The sequence below is a fragment of the Salmo salar genome, chromosome 08 (genome assembly GCF_965601325.2).
Source record: "Salmo salar chromosome 08, fSalSal1, whole genome shotgun sequence".
Classification (NCBI taxonomy): Eukaryota; Metazoa; Chordata; class Actinopteri; order Salmoniformes; family Salmonidae; genus Salmo; species Salmo salar.
The window spans coordinates 24,180,242-24,200,346 of record NC_138298.1 but is presented as its reverse complement, the minus strand read 5'-3'; the positions used below and the strand labels follow the sequence as shown (position 1 = coordinate 24,200,346).

The following is a 20,105-nucleotide window of genomic DNA, read 5'->3' as shown; positions in this document are numbered from 1 at the left end:
AAAAAGTGTTCTTCACTGATGAGTTGCGGTTTTGTCTCACCAGGGGTGATGATTGGATTCGCGTTTATCGTCGAAGGAATGAGCGTTACACTGAGGCCTGTACTCTGGAGCGGGATCGATTTGGAGGTGGAGGGTCCGTCATGGTCTGAGGCGGTGTGTCACAGCATCATCGGACTGAGCTTGTTGTCATTTGAAGGCAATCTCAACGCTGTGCGTTAACAGGGAAGACATCCTCCTCCCTCATCTGGTGTCCTTCCTGCAGGCTCATCCTGACATGACCCTCCAGCATGACAATGCCACCAGCCGTACTGCTCGTTCTGTGTGTGATTTCCTGCAAGATAGGAATGTTAGTCTTCTGCCATGGCCAGTGAAGAGCCCGGATCTCAATCCCATTGAGCACGTCTGGGACCTGTTGGATCGGAGGGTGAGGGCTAGGGCCATTCCCCCTAGAAATGTCTGGAAACTTGCAGGTGCCTTGGTGAAAGAGTGGGGTAACATCTCACAGCAAGTACTGGCAAATCTGGTGCAGTCCATGAGGAGGAGATGCACTGCAGTACTTAATGTAGCTGGTGGCCACACCAGATACTGACTGTTACTTTTGATTTTGACCCCCCCTTTGTTCAGGGACACATTATTCCATTTCTGTTAGTCACATGTCTGTGGAACTTGTTCAGTTTATGTCTCAGTTGTGAGATACAGTTGTGAGATACAAATATTTTCACCTTAGGGTTGCTGAAAATAAACGCAGTTGACAGTGAGAGGACGTTTCTTTTTTTGCTGAGTTTATTTGATTATTCTGCTCCAGTCATTACCACAAGCCTGTTCTCTCCAATTAAGGTGCCACCAATCTCCTGTGCAAGGGATATTGTGAGATATTATGGTGCAACTCTTCAAGATGGCCGCCATTATAAAGACTGCATGTTCAATAATACCCTGAACCCACTTCCTTCCCCAGGCACAGCTGAGGGTGCAGACGCTGGTGTTGTTTTTTAGGAATAAGTTTGCAACAAAAAACGATTTTATTTCATGTTTTATTCCTACAGGTTGTTCTCATTGAGATAACATCTCCTTTACTAAGCACTAGTCAACCTCAGGGCCAGAAGAGGCCAGACTGAAGAGGAGCCATTGTCTGAAGGACTTTGACTGGAATAATAGTAGTTTGTTTGAAATGTAAGTGTCCTCCGTTATGCTTGTTTATTTTGCCGACAGTGTGATTTGTGCGTAATTTCCACCTGCGATTGTAGAATCGTCACGTTTTGGTAAAGTGCAACCTTGTCTGCCTGCCTTTCAGAAGTATCATTGGGTGCGTTCGAGTAGATCACTTTTGTCAAGTCGGTGACTATCATTGGTCCCCACCTTTTTAAAGTTTATTGCATTATGGGGTGAACAATTGTCTGACTTGCGCCTACATTTCAACTGCATGAACTTTACATAAATCATGTGATCAAAGGTCATGACGTTTTGACTTTTCACCTTCCAGCCATCACCTGCATAGTGGGAGGCTCTATTGTCAACCAATCATTAAGGTGTTTTTGTTTGACCCACACAAACTTGACCAAAGACATGACTGAAACAGGACCAACTTTGCCGTGATTCATGTATACAGTAGATATATACAAATGAATATGATATTTGAGGCGCTCTCTCTCTCTCTCAATTGATTGTACAATGTGTACACAAGGTTTCACTTTGAGTGTGTGACATTGGGGTTGGAGACATGTTTATTTCAACTTTGTATAGAAAAGCTTTTATAAACAATGGTAACTGGCATGTTGATCTGAGCCTTGCTGTTGGAAAACCCCTTTAGTGTCCGGCTGTTGTGGATGAACCAGACTTCATTTGTCTACAGTCGGTTGCTTTAGCCTTACCACTCAAACGAGCCCAATATCTCACTAGCACTACAACTCCTGGGTGTATGTACAAGGAAGCAAACAGAACGAAACAGGAAAGACCTACCTGGGGTGTATTCATTAGTAGGATTCCGTTGCAAAACGTTTTGAAACAAACATTTACTCCAAACAAAACGTTATGCAATGATAACTAGTTTCTATTGGACAAATTCAGGTAGGTCCATCCCCGTTTCATTCTGTTTGCTTCCCAGGGTAAATGGTTTCCGTTACAAGATGATTTGCAACAGACTAAACGTTTTGCAACAGAATCAGACTAATGAATACACCCCTGAATTCGTGCAATATAAATATATTGTTTTCCATTGAAACAGTGCAAAACGAATTAATAGAAACTCTAATAGACTAATGAATACACTCCTGGTGATGCTACAGTATCAGGGTTGGTGTGCTTGTAAAATCTTAGGTTTTTGATGCAATCAAAAAAATATCTACCTTTTCCAGGATATCAACAAATCACTAGGCTACTGGCTGTTTGGATGATCGATGGCAAAACAATGATTTTTAATTTGTCTAAAGCCTAAGTTTAAATCCCAGCTTTACAACCAAAAGAATGTGGGTTAATACCACACCTCTTGTAGTCTCTTGTGCTTTAGTGTATGGGTGGATCTCCAATCGTATTTCCTTGATTCCTCCCATCCTATCTCCTTCCTCAAAATGCATTGGAGAAACTTCTTATTGGGGAGGAACCTTAGACCTTGGGATCAATTACCGCCAAAAGTATTAGCGAAATAGCGAAAATCCTCCAGCCAGCCCTACTAACAAAAGTTGAGGTATGGTTTGGGTGTTGAGGGGGTGAATTCCGTGCTAGGGAAAGTACCTTTTCGGAGAATGGGCATTGGCAAGATTTGAACCTAGGACCTTCTGGTCCCTATCCCAGTGCCTAGTCCAATCAGCCAGAAGGGGGAAGGTACAAGTCTGTTTTGTCCACATATTTAAATGTATTCAGTCAAAGTTAGTAGATTAGAAATGTAATTAGTTTAGAATGTTGGGTAACAAAAACAATCAGTCGGGATGTGAACCAGGAAACTTGCAGGTCGCAACCCATGTGTAACGCCCCCATCCACCTCCAATCTACCAGGGCTTTTTTTATTTGACTCTCACCTGTAAACTCCACCCACTAACGTGTCACTCTAAGCTCTGCCCACTGAACTTTCATTCAACCAATCACATTAGTTCTCTGCTCTTGACGCAGAGCTTCCCTGACAACAATATTGAGGCTGGGATTCAATCCAAGGCACCTTTCAAAAAGTCTAGTGCACTGCGGTATTGAATCCAGGCCTGAATGAGGAAAACTCCTGTGCAGAATTCCAGGGCTCTTTCTCAGTTTGTTACCTTGTGTCCTCTCTCCTCGTCTCCTTCTCAAAACGCATTGGAGCGGAAGATCATACACCCCCGAGACATGCGAACCTCCACTGTTATTGGTCATGGTGAGGTTAGCATGTATCAGGGGATGATCTATGACCCTCTGTAACTTTCTCACGCATCATTATTTACGATTCATTCAGGATAATCCGTAATCATGGTAGCATTCACATGAATGTAGAAGTCTTTAGAAAACATTTCTTGTTTGTAATAAAAGTGACTCCAAAATGACACACTACATTATTTACCATTTGTTTCTATTGGGCACAAAATAATCTGAAACAACCAAAAGGAATTGCAAATGCATCCAACAAGTTAGTAGAGTCACAAGCTTGATGTAATCATTGCGTGCTATGAACATGGGACCAAAAACAAAACGTTTGACTACTTGAATCTTTAGGAGTATACATTAATGTTGACCCATACCTTTTTGATATTTTTTGTTGTTGTTAAACAACATCTCTTTATCTGAACAGTAGTATTATTATAAAATAATATCATTCCCAAATGTTTTTATGGACCATAAAATATAGCTTAGGGTTTGAATGATTTATTTTATACAGTCGTCATTGCTCATCTTTATCAAGGGTGTCAATTTCAGACCCAACTGTATAATATTATTGTTGACAAGCACATTGCCCTTTTTAAAGCACATGTATCTCCATTCCACTCCTGTGTTTTCAGTCCAGGACTAGGTCTAATAAGTGTCTGGGAAACTCACACTGGCACATCTTTAAATGACTTCATTCATCTAATCGTCCACTAATTGGTCAAGATAGCCTTTTCCCCAATGATTTTTATCACAGCTTAATTAAAACAGGCCAGTAAAACCGCTGAAATCGTGTCTTGTCTGACCGGCTTGATTGACAGACTGTCCCTGTTAAATTCCAGCCACTCATAACATGTCCTCCCTTTACCCCTAGAAAAAGCACGCACGCACGCACACACACGCGCACAAACAAACAAATAATAATCCCTTTCAAAGACAAGCAACGTGGCGTCAGATTGCCAGTGACTGATAAATCTTTAATATAAAAATTGTACAAGAATTCTGATACAAATTACAAGAGGTATTTGGACAAAATATGAATAAAATTCCATTTACATCCCAAAACCCATATGCATTTTATGCAAAAACCATAGACCGTTATGATACAGAAGAATACAAGGAAAGCAACAAAACAAAATCAATTAAGAAAGAAAGAGGACCTTTTTTTTCTCCTCCAGTCTGCTAATGGGAAAAACCTGTTTAGGAGACATACAGTATTCATGAAGCTGCCAATGTCACCATTATGAAATCAAGAGTGATGCAAGCTTCCCCTGTTGTAGATGCTGCCGTTTGCGGTGTGACTCTGTAGCAATGCTGCTATGCCAGGCAGTGAAAATAAGAGTTGATTGAGATGCAGGCCTCTGGTTGCAGGGCGGTAACACAGCCGTTTAGCACAAAGAGAACCAGACAGCTACACAAAAACATCACTGTGGAAAAGAAAATGTACAAGTCTTTTGAGCTTATTTATATATAAAAAGTAAGATTGGCATGTTGGTAAATAGTTTGGGGTGACTTGCTATATATAATGTTAAGGATTGTGAGCTGTTCTTTTGTCAAATACAATATATGGGTAAAAAGCACATTTTATGCATTTCTGCATGTTTTTTATTTGTTCCAGGATCATTTACTGTAGAACTGCTGTTACCAAGTTCCGAGGGTAATGTTGGACCACAGCGTATCATCTGTAAAACCACCAATCTTCCGATGCGTCTTTTGAGCCTCGCCACATGTATTGTTCAAGATGGATGACGTTAACCAGACAGCTCGCAAACATCCCCCTCCACTTACACTGGGTTTCTGTCCTACCCTGCTCTCCACAGACTTAAACAAACATCCCCCTCCACTTACACTGGGTTAATGTCCTACCCTGCTCTCCACAGACTTAAACAAACATCCCCCTCCACTTACACTGGGTTAACGTCCTACCCTGCTCTCCACAGACTTAAACAAACATCCCCCTCCACTTACACTGGGTTAATGTACTACCCTGCTCTCCACAGACTTAAACAAACATCCCTCTCCACTTACACTGGGTTAATGTCCTACCCTGCTCTCCACAGACTTAAACAAACATCCCCCTCCACTTACACTGGGTTAATGTCCTACCCTGCTCTCCACAGACTTAAACAAACATCCCCCTCCACTTACACTGGGTTAACGTCCTACCCTGCTATCCACAGACTTAAACAAACATCCCCCTCCACTTACACTGGGTTAATGTCCTACCCTGCTCTCCACAGACTTAAACAAACATCCCCCTCCACTTACACTGGGTTAATGTCCTACCCTGCTCTCCACAGACTTAAACAAACATCCCCCTCCACTTACACTGGGTTAATGTCCTACCCTGCTCTCCACAGACTTAAACAAAGTGGACACGGGTATACAATCCATAACGGATCACTAGACAACCCCACCTGCTCCATTGTCATCTCTCTCCTTCCCTCTCCATCGCTCTCTCGCTCTCGCTCTCGTTCGCTCTCGCTCTCTCTCTCTCTCTCTCTCGTTCGCTCTCGCTCTCTCTCTCTCGTTTGCTCTCGCTCTCTCTCTCTCGTTCGCTCTCGCTCTCGTTCGCTCTCGCTCTCTCTCTCTCTCGTTCGCTCTCGCTCTCTCTCTCTCGTTCGCTCTCGCTCTCGTTCGCTCTCGCTCTCTCTCTCTCGTTTGCTCTCGCTCTCTCTTTCGTTCGCTCTCTCTCGTGCTCTCTCTCGCTTTCTTTCGCGCTTTCTTTCTCTTTCTCTTTCTTTCTTTCTCTTTCTTTCTTTCTCTTTCAGTGATGGTGTGTTGTGGGGAAACTGACATTTGGCAGTCGAGTCCCCTAATGAAATATTAAAGGCTCACTCCACTCAGGCTGGCCAGTGAGGGTTTTAAGAGGCCTTCTCCTCCTGGGGACCGAGCCAGGACAGTAATGGTCCCATCAGCCTGACCACTGGGCTCTGTCCTGGACCCTAGTGGGTTAAAGATGGACAGAAAGAGTTAGAAAGAGGGAGGGAGGGAGGGAGATTGAGGGATCAGGCCCTCTCGAAGGAGAGAGGAGAAAATGTACTGTAATGTCTCCTGTGAAGGAGGAGAGGGAGAAGAGTGGAAAGGTCAAGGGGCTCCATCGCTTTCCAGCCAGACAGTCAAGAAGGCCGGCACGGCTTTCTCGCTCTCTCTGCTTCTCTCGATCTCTCCTGCCTGGTTAAGTGACTGCCGCAGGTCCCGGCCAGACCGCTTTCGTTCTCAGACCGGTCCCTCTGCTCTCCTTTCTCTCTCCCTATCCTCTAGTCTGGACATTCTGTTCTGGACGGTCTTTTGCATGTCAGGGCAGTTTTCTCAGCTCATTTGCGAGCTCTCTCTAGGAGCCGTGGCGTGCTGGCATGGCCATCGAGTGAGAGACAGAGGGGCTAGAGATGAGGAGTCAGTGTAAGGGAATTTAATCTCTCTCTGGCACACTAACACACACACTAACATACACAGGTCACTGATTGAGCTCCCTGGCTTCCGCTCCTCTCTGATTGAGGTGTTGGGTTAAATGCAGAAGACACATTTCAGTTGAATGCATTCAGTTGGACAATTGTCTAGGTATCCCTTTCTACCTTCTTTCTCAACTGCTCTCAGTGCATTCCATGGCAGTCCTTGCGGTCCAACTCAATGCTACATTCCACTGTTCTCCCTAATGAAACGCTAGCGTACCCTGCAGTGACAAGGCTGGAATGCTAACACTGGACCGACTGCATATTACATAGTGATGGACCGTGGATGAGCTCGCTCTCTCTATTCCCTCTCTCTCTCTCCCCCCTCTCTCTGCCTCGGGGTGTCCGTGTTTCCCGCCCATCACCAGAGGTTAACAAGTCCTCTCGTTGCTGTCATCCCACTGGCCTGTTAGCAGGGTGTGTGTGTGTATGTGTGTGTGTGTGTGTGTGTGTGAGAGAGAGAGACAGCTGTCAGCAGGGTTCCTGGAGTGACACTTCTGTACTTCTCCGGCTGGGCCCGTGGCGGTAAGGTGCAGTACGGTGCGCTGAGCAAATGAGGCAGGCTGCGCCTCAGTGCCACTCCAGGAAGTAGCCGAAGGTTCCTGTACAAACCTTTTCCTTCACCTGGGATAAACAGGCAATTACACATCCTTTTTCTACGGCGATGGGCGTCCAGTCAACTTAAGGGTACACTATTAGTCTGTGTCCCTATAGGACCCGAGAAGGGGGCGAGTGGAGGGGGGTGAGTGGTGGGTTGAGGGGGAAGAGGAGGGGGGGCGGGGTAGTTTCTCTCAGGGATGGGGAGAGAGAGAGAGAGAGAGAGAGGTGAAAGAGACAGAGAGAGACCGGGAGACCGGTTTGGATCTCTTTCGGCGTCACAGTCCTGTCAGCAACATTCACGTCTGGCGGTGTAATGAAGTGACAAGTGAGATATTAGACAGATCAGCGTCAGAAGGCCTCCAGGTAACGGTGGAACAGCACATTTTTAATGATACTCACTGTCATCCCTTCTTCCTCTCAAGTCAGCCCTCCACCTCCGCATCCCCTTTCACTCAGATCAGCTCTTTCTCTCTCTCTTCAGAGAGAGGAGAGGGGTGAAGACTGCTGCCAGTGCTGTGGAGGTTGGTTGAGTGAGGAGAGAGGAGAAGCTAAGTCTTAAGAGTTTACGCCAACGTGTCCATCAAAGGGTCGCTCATGCCCATTGCAAAATAGTTGAAGTCATAAAAAAAAAAAAAATGGTCCAACACTTTCATGGATATAACGGGGGTTTGAATACTGTATACCACGTAACACTGTGCGTTTTTATCCCCTTAAGCACCAATCAAGAAAGATGAGCTCTCAATTGTTTCACATCCATAGTAACACGACAAAAACACAATAATAACCATCAACTGAAGGGCACAGACTCAAAATGAAGACCGATCTGTCTTTCTTTTTTTCTTTTCTGGGACAAAAACAAGGAATTCATATTGGACAAGACATCTGCATCAAGATAACATCACTCGCCAATAAATACCCCTTCCTTCCCCTGGCTACTTTGCCTAGTTATCTGAAATATTTGTACCTTAAGATGTGTATGGAAACAAGGAAAATGGCTGCAAATAACTTCGAAAACAGCCAGGCAATGGCCACAGAGTTTCACAGAGTTCACCTTTGAAGCTGACAATCAGCAATGGAAATCAATACCGAAAAAAATATAGCAAAAGGCTTAAGACTCAAGTGCATCATATCAATTTATGGGGTGTAAGTTAAAGTACAACTGTATGGCGGAAAAATATAGTTCGTTTTAAAAACCAATGCTTCTTTTTGTTTTGGTCACAGTTTAAGGGCTATTTCTTTGTTTTATAATCAATGTGACATTCACAATACTTCTGATAGGATGGCAATTTTTTTGCATGGAAATGTGTATAAAATAATAGGACACTCAACCAACGCTTGTTTTAGGTCACAAATACCACATGCAGTAGAAAGAATAGCCTACTTCAACCTCTGTAGCTAAGTACTATGATATTACAGTCACACACTGGGTTTACACTCCTTGAAATGAAAATAACACAAACAAATTCCTCAATACTTAAATCTTCTGCCGTCAAAAACAGCAGCTGTATTGTAGTCAGTCACGTTCCTGTATCTGGTAGAGTAGAAATACTTAGACTTTTTCTGAATAGGATTATTTGAGTAAATGGGGCAGATGTTGGGTTTCATTCAGGACAAATATGGGTCTTTTGTTGTGAAATAGCGTTTTTTGAAACTGAACACGTGCCAAAAAAAATTAAAAGAACAGCCACAAGTATGCTAAGTCATTTCCCCTTGGCACTGTGGCCGTCTATCAGACCCCGAACATCGCGGAAACCAACCATTTGCAAAGTCCTCCTTGTAATAATATTACACATCCCGCTTGTATAGTTGCAAAGTGCGAAAAACTGAATTGGTATAGTAAAAGCTATAAATGATAACAAAAGAACAGAGAATGATATTGGCGTAGGAGCCAAAAAAAAGCATGCCGGCAACCTCCGCATATCTAACAAGTAGATACAACCAGTCACATGATCGTTAGTTCTTCTCAGTTTAAAAATGGGTTTAAAAACGGACATAAATGAGTCAAGCTAGTAAAGATGCTACCTCTTTCTTGCCTACCTTAGGGCAGGGAGTATTGTACTGTAACATAAAAACAAAAAAATAGCTAACAACCATCAAATACAATTGTTTTACACCAATAGCCTCTTGGGACATATTATTTACAAATGAAGCAGTCATGCTCTTGTATGGGGTTTCCTTTAAAAGCTATCATTACACAAATACAACAAGAAGATTTATATTTTTTTCATTGTTATTATCATTTCTGCAGGCAACAGTCACAAATAAGAGTTTGAATAGATTCTTTGGAGATGGACAAAAACAAAGACATATGGGAAATAGGAAATGGGGTTTATGGGAAACCGGCAGGGCCAGTTTTTGGAATAAAGACACTTCAAGTGTCTCATCCTTGTTCTTCCAAAGAAGGAAAGGTCAAAAGTCACAACGCTTACTGTATATAGTCACTGGATCTCATCGAAGGGAAATAGAACTGTGGTGCATGATGTCTAAGGGTGATAAGGTGTAGTTCCTGGGGGTAAGAGCTCATGGTTTGGGGTGAGGAGGGAGTCGAGGAAGGGGGTAGAGTTGGCCAGACAGGGGGGCCAGGGGGTTGGGCTAGTCTACCATGGTGGTGAAGGGCACGTTGTTTTTGTGGAGGTTGGGGTTCTGAGAGTGGCGGTTGCGGCTACGCACCGAGGAGAACATCATGTTGCAGCCGGCCACTTTACACTTGTGCATCTCGCGCAGGTGCACAGTCTTGTAGTGCACGCGCAGGGTCCCTTTGTTGCTGTACACTTTGTGGCAGATGCTGCACAGGATCCCACCACTGCCACCGGTGGAAGACAGAACGGTCGGCGAGGAGGGGTCGGCGCCGGTCAGACCTTCTTCCGATCTTCCTCCGACTCCTTCCTCGCCGACCTGGTCCCGCCGCCCCCCGGCCCCTGCCTGCCCCGGGGCATGCTGGGAGCAGTCCTCCCCGTCGCTAACCCCTCCCTCCTCCCCCTCCTCCTCCAGGTCGTCTAATAGGATGCCCTCGTCGCTGCCCTCGTCCGACTGGCGTGATGAATGGACTGACCCGCTGGACTGAACGCTGGACGCGGTGCTCAGGTCCAGCACCATGTAGTCGTCTGGGGGGCCACCGCGGTGGTAGAAGCCGTTGGTGTGGTGGAGGGGGTGGTGGTGGTGGTGACGGTTTAGGGGGTGGTGGTGGGGGTAATCGGTGCCTGCCGGGAGGCTGGCATCACGGTTCAGCCCTCCTCCCCCCAGGCTGGCGCCGCCAATGCCCGCCCCTGCCATGGCGTCCAGGCCCAAGTGGTGCCCAGCATAGATCTTAGCCAGGAACTCAGCGCGCAGGTCCTTGGGAAGCGGTGTGAGTTGGGGGTCCAGGACAATGTCGTCCAGCTCTTTGGTAAGCAGTTTGCGATGCAGGTTGATGTTGGAGCTGTGCCTGGTGGAAAGACATAATGAAGGGGGAGGTAGAGAGAGATCGTTTTCATAAGAAAATGGCTAAACAAGTTGTCAAATCAAGCACAATGGTGTTTCAGCGCTTTAAACAATGACTGGAGTGGTAACATTCTCAGATCTTTTTAGAAAGATGATACATTTTGCATTCCAAAACACGTGTTCTGTCTCGCCCAACACATGCACCTATGCTTGGAGTTCTAAGTATTTGAATGATATTGTATCAGTCACTACATTTTCAATAACCCTCCTCTCTTCCTGTCCTCTTCACTAACCCCTGACCTCACGCCAGACAAAAGAACTACTAAACGATTCACCTTGTTCTAGAACCTCTCCTCACTCTTTACCTTACTTACTTAACCTATCAAGAGGAACCTACGTTGAAATGGCTTCCAATGCCCCTCCCTTTTAGGTGAGAGAAACTCTACCCAGTCCTTCTCTTAGCATTCCCCTAACTGGTCTTACGCGGTGTGGCGAGAGCATCCCGCCACGGTGTTTACCACAGTCAGCACGTCTAGCACAGCCCCGCTGCAAATCCAATAGACTCTGACTCAATTAAATACTCCACCATATTGAATGGGAGTTTATCAATTGATTGGAGCTGTGGTAATGCGATAATCGAGGGAAACTGGATAGCGTATTAGATCTCCGACAGCATTATCACACTGGCTCCCTATTGGAAGTGGCTTAATCAGGCCCCCCTTTTTAAACATATGATCCCCATGTATCCCCTTCGCTTTAAGAAATAAAAATGGCCGCTTTTTCACACAGAGCGCAGTAGTATCTCATAACGCATAGCCACTGCCATCAAATTCACAACAAGGAAGTGTAAGCCTGGATCTGGTGCCTTGCTAAAGCTTGCTAGAGCTAAAGGGTATTGTTTGTGAGGTGTAGCAGTCTGCATTGCAAAGCCATGCCAAAAGATATGAGGTAAAATGTGTTTTGACAGCTCAAATTCAATGCTTCTTCCCTCCAATTCCACAGTTGCCATTTCAGACTGGGAGGAATGCAGGCTCCACCACAGCAAATGGCACAATAAAATGGACAAAGAAAAGTGAGTAATAACTGGTGCCAGATATGGAGGTGGCACAGTATAAACATCCCACTGTCCACAATACAACATGTTAGGGGACTTTTCAAATGAAATCAAGACTTTTAAAGTGAAATTAAACAAAAGTAAGCAACGACTAAGGAATATCAAGCAGTGCTTTTAAATGTGAGGGGGTTTCATGCAAGGCAAGGGGCACGGTGGAGGGTGTGACAAACTAAAAACAGACGTCCTTGGCAGGACAGGACGAGGGCAAATGGATTCACAATGTATAGTAGAGCTTACCAGCAGTGCCATGGTTGATGCAGTCAAAAAGGGTCCCTTGCCTTTAATTATTTAGTTCCCTATCGGACATTCTCCTGCAAGAGGGTAAAAATAGTATACATTCATTGGAATGGAGGGACCCTTTCTTTCTGTGTTACAAGAGGAAGCAAACAGGAGCACCGTCCACTTGAGCATTGTCAGCATCGAGGAGCGGGGAGAATCGATTGGCTGTGGTTGTCACTGCCGCGTGTGTGCCTGTGTGCGCAAGTGTGTGTGTGTGTGTGTGAACGAGAGAGAGAGAGAAAATATACAGTACATCCATGTTCTGAGACTCATGAACATTCTTAGCTCTCTTCTTTTAACCTATGATAACAGTCTGATACACTGATGGTGTTATCTTCAGGTCCAAATAGTCAGGACTCATTGTCTCTCCTAATGTATCTCTGTGTAGATGGAGAAATGACTGTTTCCACGACCAATAAACAAACAATTGGGTCTAGGCAGCAGTAGAAAACTGTCCGAAAATATTTTGTTACACCGATTATATTCAATTTGATTGGTTTGTTGATTGTTTTTAGTGGGGATGCCAACAGGCTATGGCATTAGTTAATGTGATTGGGCCGTATGCTGTTGATGCTCAGGTAGGCGGGTCCTTTGCAACATGTCTCCACCCCTAAAGCCACACCCCCACACTGCTCATAAGCTCTAGACTGCCATGGCTCCCTGACTGATGAGGTTAAAACTTCTAGACTGCCATGGCTCCCTGACTGATGAGGTTAAAACTTCTAGACTGCCATGGCTCCCTGACTGATGAGGTTAAAACTTCTAGACTGCCATGGCTCCCTGACTGATGAGGTTAAAACTTCTAGACTGCCATGGCTCCCTGACTGATGAGGTTAAAACACATGCTAAGTGCCATGCAGTAAGTACCCTGAATTACTACAGTATTACTAAGTATTACTGCATCAGCCATATATCATTACTGTGATATCAGCATTTATACTAGATCACAACATCAAAACCACAACTGAATAACTAACACACAACCCATCTACATTGTACATGTACATGTCCCTTCTGGTCGTTATACTGTCATTCACAAAGACCACATACTGAGAGAAAGGATGTGTTGAGTAATCAAACAATTAGTGATTACTGTTTAAAATAAATAAATAGATTGTTCATCTGCATCTTTTGAACAGTTCAAGCCTGTGGAATGTGACGTGAATAATGGCTGCTTGAATAGACTTTGCGGAGGAATTCACCTGCACCGGTGATAGACGCATCTCCTCCCTATCTCTAAAGATATTCACTGGAAGTGGATCAGTCTGCAGTTATATTCTTGGGGGTAGATTTTCCTCATTTAGAGGACATATACAGATTCCTTCATTTATCAGATTTACCCTCTGCCCCATCTCCCTGTCTCCATCACTCTGCCACCACTATTTCACTCCCCTTCTTCCCCATTCCTCTACCCCCCAAACCAAACTCCTCCATTCCCTCTCTCCCTTCTCCACCTCTCCCTCCCCGATGGCCAGTAATGTGGCAGGAAAACCAAATTGACAGTCTCATCTTCGACCAAAGACGGGGGAGGCCTCTTGAGAGGCCATTTTGTTTGTGCAGAGTAGGAGGAGAGAGAGAGAGAGAGAGGCTAGCTAACGCGCCTGTCCCAGCCAACGTTAATCATCTTTAGGCTCCCGTCTCTCCTCCAATGGCCCTGTCCTTCTCTCTATACCGGGTGTGTGTGTGTGTTAGTGTGTGTGCACTGTCTAAATGAGTCGTAATGAGCAAAGTGAAGTCATATTAAACTGACACTGATGGGTTCTTTGCCTCTGCTGTCATGTGGGGTTGCTATGTGATGAGGTTTGGAGTGGAGAGGTGGGAGGATGATCGAGGGGTTGGGTAACACATTCATCATTATCTGTCTTTATTCTCTACTAGCTATACTAGCTGGAGAAACTTGATAAAAAATTTCATAAAAGGAATATTCCTCTCAGGGAATATTCCTCCACAGACGCGCCATAGAGGTTTAGATAGAAGGCTAAGTTACAGATCACATCAACAAAGCCCTGTCATTATATTAGCCTACAATTACTTACAGAATGTGAAATATTTGCGACGCTTATTGTTCCAAACGAAAGCCTTCTGAAAGTGATTCTCTGATTCTCTTTTTGTCTTTATCCACAAAACCCAAATGTATCAAAGATAAATTAACATAAAAGTCCCATTTCATAGTGTAATGTCATTAACATACTGTTCATCAGTAGATATTTTGTATTTTGAACCCGGGATCTGTGGCTAAATTAAATAACACATTCTCTCTATAAATGATCAGGCCTTTGTTTAAGCATGGCAAATCAAGAGACTGCAGCTTCACTGAAGTTCTACCAGAGATTGGGCCCACATGGCTGGAAAGGAGCAGGGGAGGAGGAGAGAGAGGAGGAGGAGGAGAGAGAGGAGGAGGAGGAAAGAGGGGCAGGAGGAGGAGAGAGAGGGGCAGGAGGAGGAGAGAGAGGGGCAGGAGGATGAGAGAGAATGGCTCTCAAACGTAATTAACCTTCACTCTGCATCCCTCCATCCGTGTGGGGACGAGGGGCCGCCGCATACTAGTGCATCATGGGAAATAAGTGCGGGAAAGCACCTGGTGACAGTTCTCCGATGGAGGGATGAAAATGAATAAAACAAGGAAGAGTCTTAATATAAACATGTAGAAAAAGAGGGAGAGAGGCCCTGTCGTTGATTTAAGAAAATATGATTAACGAGGATAATAAGGCCGATTACTGGTCGGTACGCCTTTCAGACGTTAATCATACTACCACTGCTGTGTGTGTGTGTGCCGCCCTCCACAATAAATATGCAATCATTTACCGCTGAGCGCCTGGTGGCTAGGGGGCTGGAGGGAAACACTGTACTGTTACCGTATTGATGTACAACTAGCAGCTAGATGTTAGAGGACACTCTGTACTCTATTAGCTGTGTGTGTGTGTGTGTGTGTGTGTGTGTGTGTGTGTAAAACAGCAGTGTGCTATGTTGTTTATCCTGTTAGTTAACCACGCCATTGATCTGTATCTTTACATCTACGTCACCATGTAGATACGAAATGTCCCCCCCCTCTCTATTCAAACGCTTGTGACACTATTGCCATTTCCCATTGTCTTTTTGTTGTTTCCCTCAAATATTAATATGATGCCGTAGATCAAATGTTCTTATAATCCTCCCCTCTAATTGACTCTGACATCGGAGCTTTTGAAGGTAGCGTTTGTTTGATGCGCCTACCTACGTTCCTCTGGGGTGTCACTCCACTGTAGAGAAATAATTGACTAATGGGATATGCTGAGGTACCTGGACAACCTCCTGTTGTTGGTATAGACGTCAACATCTCGCTGTGAGGAGAGAGAGGAGAGGTGGTGGGGGAGAGGAGGAAGCTGGTTATTAGCACTGCATATTACAGACCTGGATTTTGCATACATTATCTGGTTGGAAACAAATGTCTGGGTGTCCCAACAGATTTAGGCTCAGATACAGTGTTTCTGTTAGAGAAATTGTACGTTCTAAAGCTCAAATACAAGGGATGAAGAGAAGGCATACGGTTTGGTTTACTGAGGTTAAATATCATTATTCTGTGATATAATGACTAGATTATTATAGATTACTAGATTATATTGCATTAAATGTATTTAATGAATCATACAGTTACTTATCAGATTATTTGAAATATTATTTGAATTTGTGCTAAACTATAATAATGATTTGTTTCATAATAATAGAAATAATATGTTATTAGCTGTGGAATTTGTAACATTTTGTAGTGAATCTTACGAATAATGTAATTTGAAACGACTCAAACTTTCTGTAGCAGCAAACCAATGTCTGAGGCGTTGTGGTTTCCCAATCCTTCCTCCACAATAATATTATCAGAGGGGAAAAGACCAAATAATGTTCCCATGTTACAATTACACTGCAGCATGCATTATGTAGTTAAGGGATTACCCAGGGACACATCTGATTGGTGTACGGCCAGAGCCCTGACTATAGCTTCAATAACCCATAATTCCTTTGGCCCCGCCATTACTCTGTTATGCTTCTCTCCTTATTCCATAGGAGCGGCAGTCTCAGTAATACATCCCATATGCTACCAGGAATTTATGCGGCGCACAAAAGATCCGTCCCAAATGGCACCCTATTTACCCTATGTGACCAGGGTTCTGATCACAAGTAGTGCACTATATAGGGAATAGGTTGCCATTTGGGACACACTCAACGTATGGAAACAATAGTGTACTTAGGTGTAACTCACCCACATCTTGGTCTAAGACCGTCTTCTAAGATCCATATGTTCACAGCAGTGATTGTCCTCTCTTCCTGCTACACACCTATCTATTCATCAGGGCCTTATGTTAAAGCACATCACTAGGGCAAGATTCCACAGTCACTGTGACACCGTGTCTGTGAGCGTGGGTTGAGGTTCATGCTTCACTATAAGCCTGTGGAAGACATTTGGGTTCATCTTTGAGCCAAGATGGAAGACGAAACACAGTCTAATTTGACCTCGCTCCCTCACAGTTGCACCTCTCTATACTACAGCACCCACTGCCTCTTGGAAACCAAATCCTTTACTGTGAGTGAGTCAGAGGACCCTAACTAGTGCTGTTTTTCACTGATTCGTTTTTCCCACCACTGTCATCCCCTCCTCGTTTAGTGCCGGAGTTAAGTGTTTTTTTAAAGGCCATTACGGGGTCGCCGCGGCAGATGCTAATACAAGTGGGGAGCGCTAATGTCGGAGAGCGCCCAATAAAAAAGATGGACGGCTAAATTATATAGTTGGGAGACAAGCTGGGGCAGTGGTTGGGAACGATGACGGGAGGGGGAGGGCTCTGATTCATAGTTCTACCTTGACTTCCACTAAATAAAGAAGTAGGCCGCTGAATTAGGCCTCCTCATTGGTCAGTTTGGCCATGTGTGTCCAGCTCCTGAGCAGGTATTGGTCAGTTTACTCGCCACTCATTCAGAAATATCTGAAATGAGTCATTGTGATGCCTCAATACCATTGGCGTTTCTGTCATGGTCATTTAGTATCTAAACATTTGTTGAGATGTCTGTTCGCTGTGGGGAGGCTGTTATTGGGATCGTATCAAGGTCAGGGCTATTTGTTTAATATCCTATTTTATTTTAGTGCAATAAAGAGACTAAAAATACTGTGTACATTACAATAAATGAGTGACTCTCTGTAAGACTATATGCATCTGTAGGAACGCATCAGCTTTTGAGTATGTGTGAGTTTATACGTGCACAAGCATGTGTCTGTCTGTGTGTGTGTGGTTATGCGAGACAGCAGGCCTCTCGTGCCCCGGGCGCTCCCTGTCCCTAAAGCCTCGTCAAAGAGGGTAACGAACTAACGCATCATCCGCGGCTGCGTCAAACACAGGCATTGGCACGGCAAAGCATCCTTTAATAACACTTCCTGTCATCTCCCTGCTGTCGGCACCAGCTGCGTCAGGTGAGCGGCATGATTTCGCCTTCTCTTCTCCTCCGCTAACGCTATTTTACCTGTCTCTGCTCCTCCATCCCCCCCTCTCTTTTCCGCTAACACTATAACCCATCTCCTCTCTTTTTTTCCTCTCATCCACCTACTCCATCCCCTCTTCCCCTCCCTCTATCCCTGCCTCCATCCCTCCCTCCCTGAACAAGTCCCAGAGTCACCTGCTCTATTTACTTGGTGCTAATGAACAAACAGGAACAGAATGAACAGATGCCAGTGAAACAAGGAACTTAATAAAGGCCCCGGGTGGAGAGGGGAGGCGGGTGGAGGGTTGCTGTTGAGACAAAACAACTCTGAGAAAAACTAGAGGAGAAAAAAACTCCTCAGAGAAGCAAATTAGATTAGGAGGGGGAGAAACCACACTCGCTCTTTATCTAAATAAAAAGTGTCACTTGTCACCACGGCATGCTCTTACACAACAAAACAGAGGAGCTGGTTGAGTGAGGCTTCCCCTCTTCTAGTGCTCTAGAATGTGGCATATGTCATTATACTGGGAGCAGAGGCATGCTCTGCCTGTGTGTGTGTGTGTGTGTGTGTGTGTGTGTGTGTGTGGCTCTGCTAAAGCGATAAAGAGATGCATTTGTTACACTTGAAGTCATGTCTATTTTCGAGGGGGGTTGGGGAGGAGATGAATTTACATTTCCTTTCAAGGGCCCTTTTTCCACCGACACCCCACTGTGAAGAGAGACTGGACCATTCAGTCAAATGGACATGCTTGTTTACACGGTGGTCAGGGGAATAGACCTGCCAATGTCACACACAAGGCCTTTACTTCTGTTTTTTTTATGATGCTAATAACAATGCTAATGAGTCACTATCGATGCCATCATGGGGTCGTTGTTGAGAGTTTTAATTCCCTAAATTACCCTAATATCCGGATGCATTTGGTAGGCTATTTTCAAACCACTCTTAGGCCAGTTGAAGTCTAACGTCAAACATCCCCTCATACAAAAAAAAACGAAACAAATGTTAGCAATTCCTTGGAGAGCTAAATGCTAGTTGCTAGCCCAGGGCACTCTGATGTTGTGTAGCCTCAGCATGTGTTGTGTTCTGGCGTCAACCTGCTGCTAGCTTTAGTGGGTGGGTGTATTCTGGGAGGGTGTGTGTGGATAGGGTGGATGTGCGAACAAGCCCAGGTAGGTAAAGCGTGGCTAGCCTCACCTCCTGGAACAGGGCGCTAATACATGCAGTCGCTTGACAGACCGCTGTCTACGTTAATGTATGCTACCTCACCTGTCAGTGACGAGGTGAGTGAGGGGAGGTAAACAGGGGTATATCTCAGAGAGGAAGATTGTGTGTGTGTTCTGGCGATGACACCCTACTTCTCTGAACTTTGACATGACAGTCAACAGATGCCACTGTATACCTGTTAAATTATAAATCGTATCTCTGCTAATGGTGCGTTCCACTTAACATATGGTAGGTGACGCCTTAATAATTTCACTCTATCTAAGAAAAAAAGTAGACTTCACTGCAGTTGAGTAGCTCATCCAGAAAACTCATCTACTGTCCTAAACTTCCCCGTTACTAATTCTACAATTACTGATGAAATATCAGATCAAATGATACATGCACCATACATCCACAACATTGTCAACGTTTCTAATTACATCATGTAATGTCAAAATGAAAGCACAAAACATATGTAATGAACCTACCTGTAATGAATGCCTGAATTGTTAGTATTTTATATATATAAACTGTACGCCTAGTAAAAATAAAGAAAAGCCCTGGAATGAGTAGGTGTGTCCAAACTTTTGACTGGTACTGTGTATATATATATATATATATATTGGCTTACAATTGGTTCTTATATATATATATATATATATTTTCTACATTGTAGAATAATAGTGAAGACATCAGAACTATGATATAACACATGGATTCATGTAGTAACCAAACAAGTGTTAAACAAATCAAAATATATATATATATATATTTCTGATAAATTTGATGTTATTTTAGTGGACAAAAAAATGTATTGCTTTTCTTTAAAAAACAAGGACATTTCTAAGTGACCCCAAACTTTTGACCGTTCAAAAGTTTGGGGTCACTTAGAAATGTCCTTGTTTTTTAAAGAAAAGCAATACGTTTTTTTGTCCACTAAAATAACATCAAATTGATCAGAAATACAGTGTAGACATTATTAATGTTGTAAATGACTATTGTAGCTGGAAATGGCGGAATTTCTTTTAATAAAAAAAAATATATATTTTTTAATGCAATATCTACATAGGCGTACAGAGGCACATTATCAGTAAGCATCACTTCTGTGTTCCAGTGGCACGTTGTGTTAGCTAATCCAAGTTTATCATTAGAAAACCCTTTTGCAGTTATGTTAGCACAGCTGAAAACTGTTGTTTGATTAAAGAAGCAATACAACTGGCCTTCTTTAGACTAGTTGAGTATCTGGAGCATCAGCATTTGTGGGTTCGGTTAC

The 20,105-nt window shown here is 44.0% G+C and overlaps 1 protein-coding gene across 5 annotated transcripts in view; it reads right to left on the bottom strand.

The window, feature by feature from the left end:
• Positions 1-4,277: 4,277 nt before the first annotated feature.
• The window catches only part of LOC106595273 (zinc finger protein basonuclin-2), a 586,672-nt gene continuing 570,844 nt past the window's right edge, over positions 4,278-20,105 (bottom strand). For 4 of the 5 annotated variants that reach the window (XM_082978466.1, XM_082978465.1, XM_082978467.1 and 1 more), the window contains one exon: positions 4,278-10,797. In XM_082978466.1, the coding sequence (XP_082834592.1) occupies positions 9,966-10,797 (832 nt within the window). In that variant the 3' untranslated portion in view covers positions 4,278-9,965. Of the gene's footprint in view, positions 10,798-12,144; positions 12,219-20,105 lie in introns of all 5 variants that reach the window. The other variant, XM_082978469.1, reaches the window with a different exon arrangement.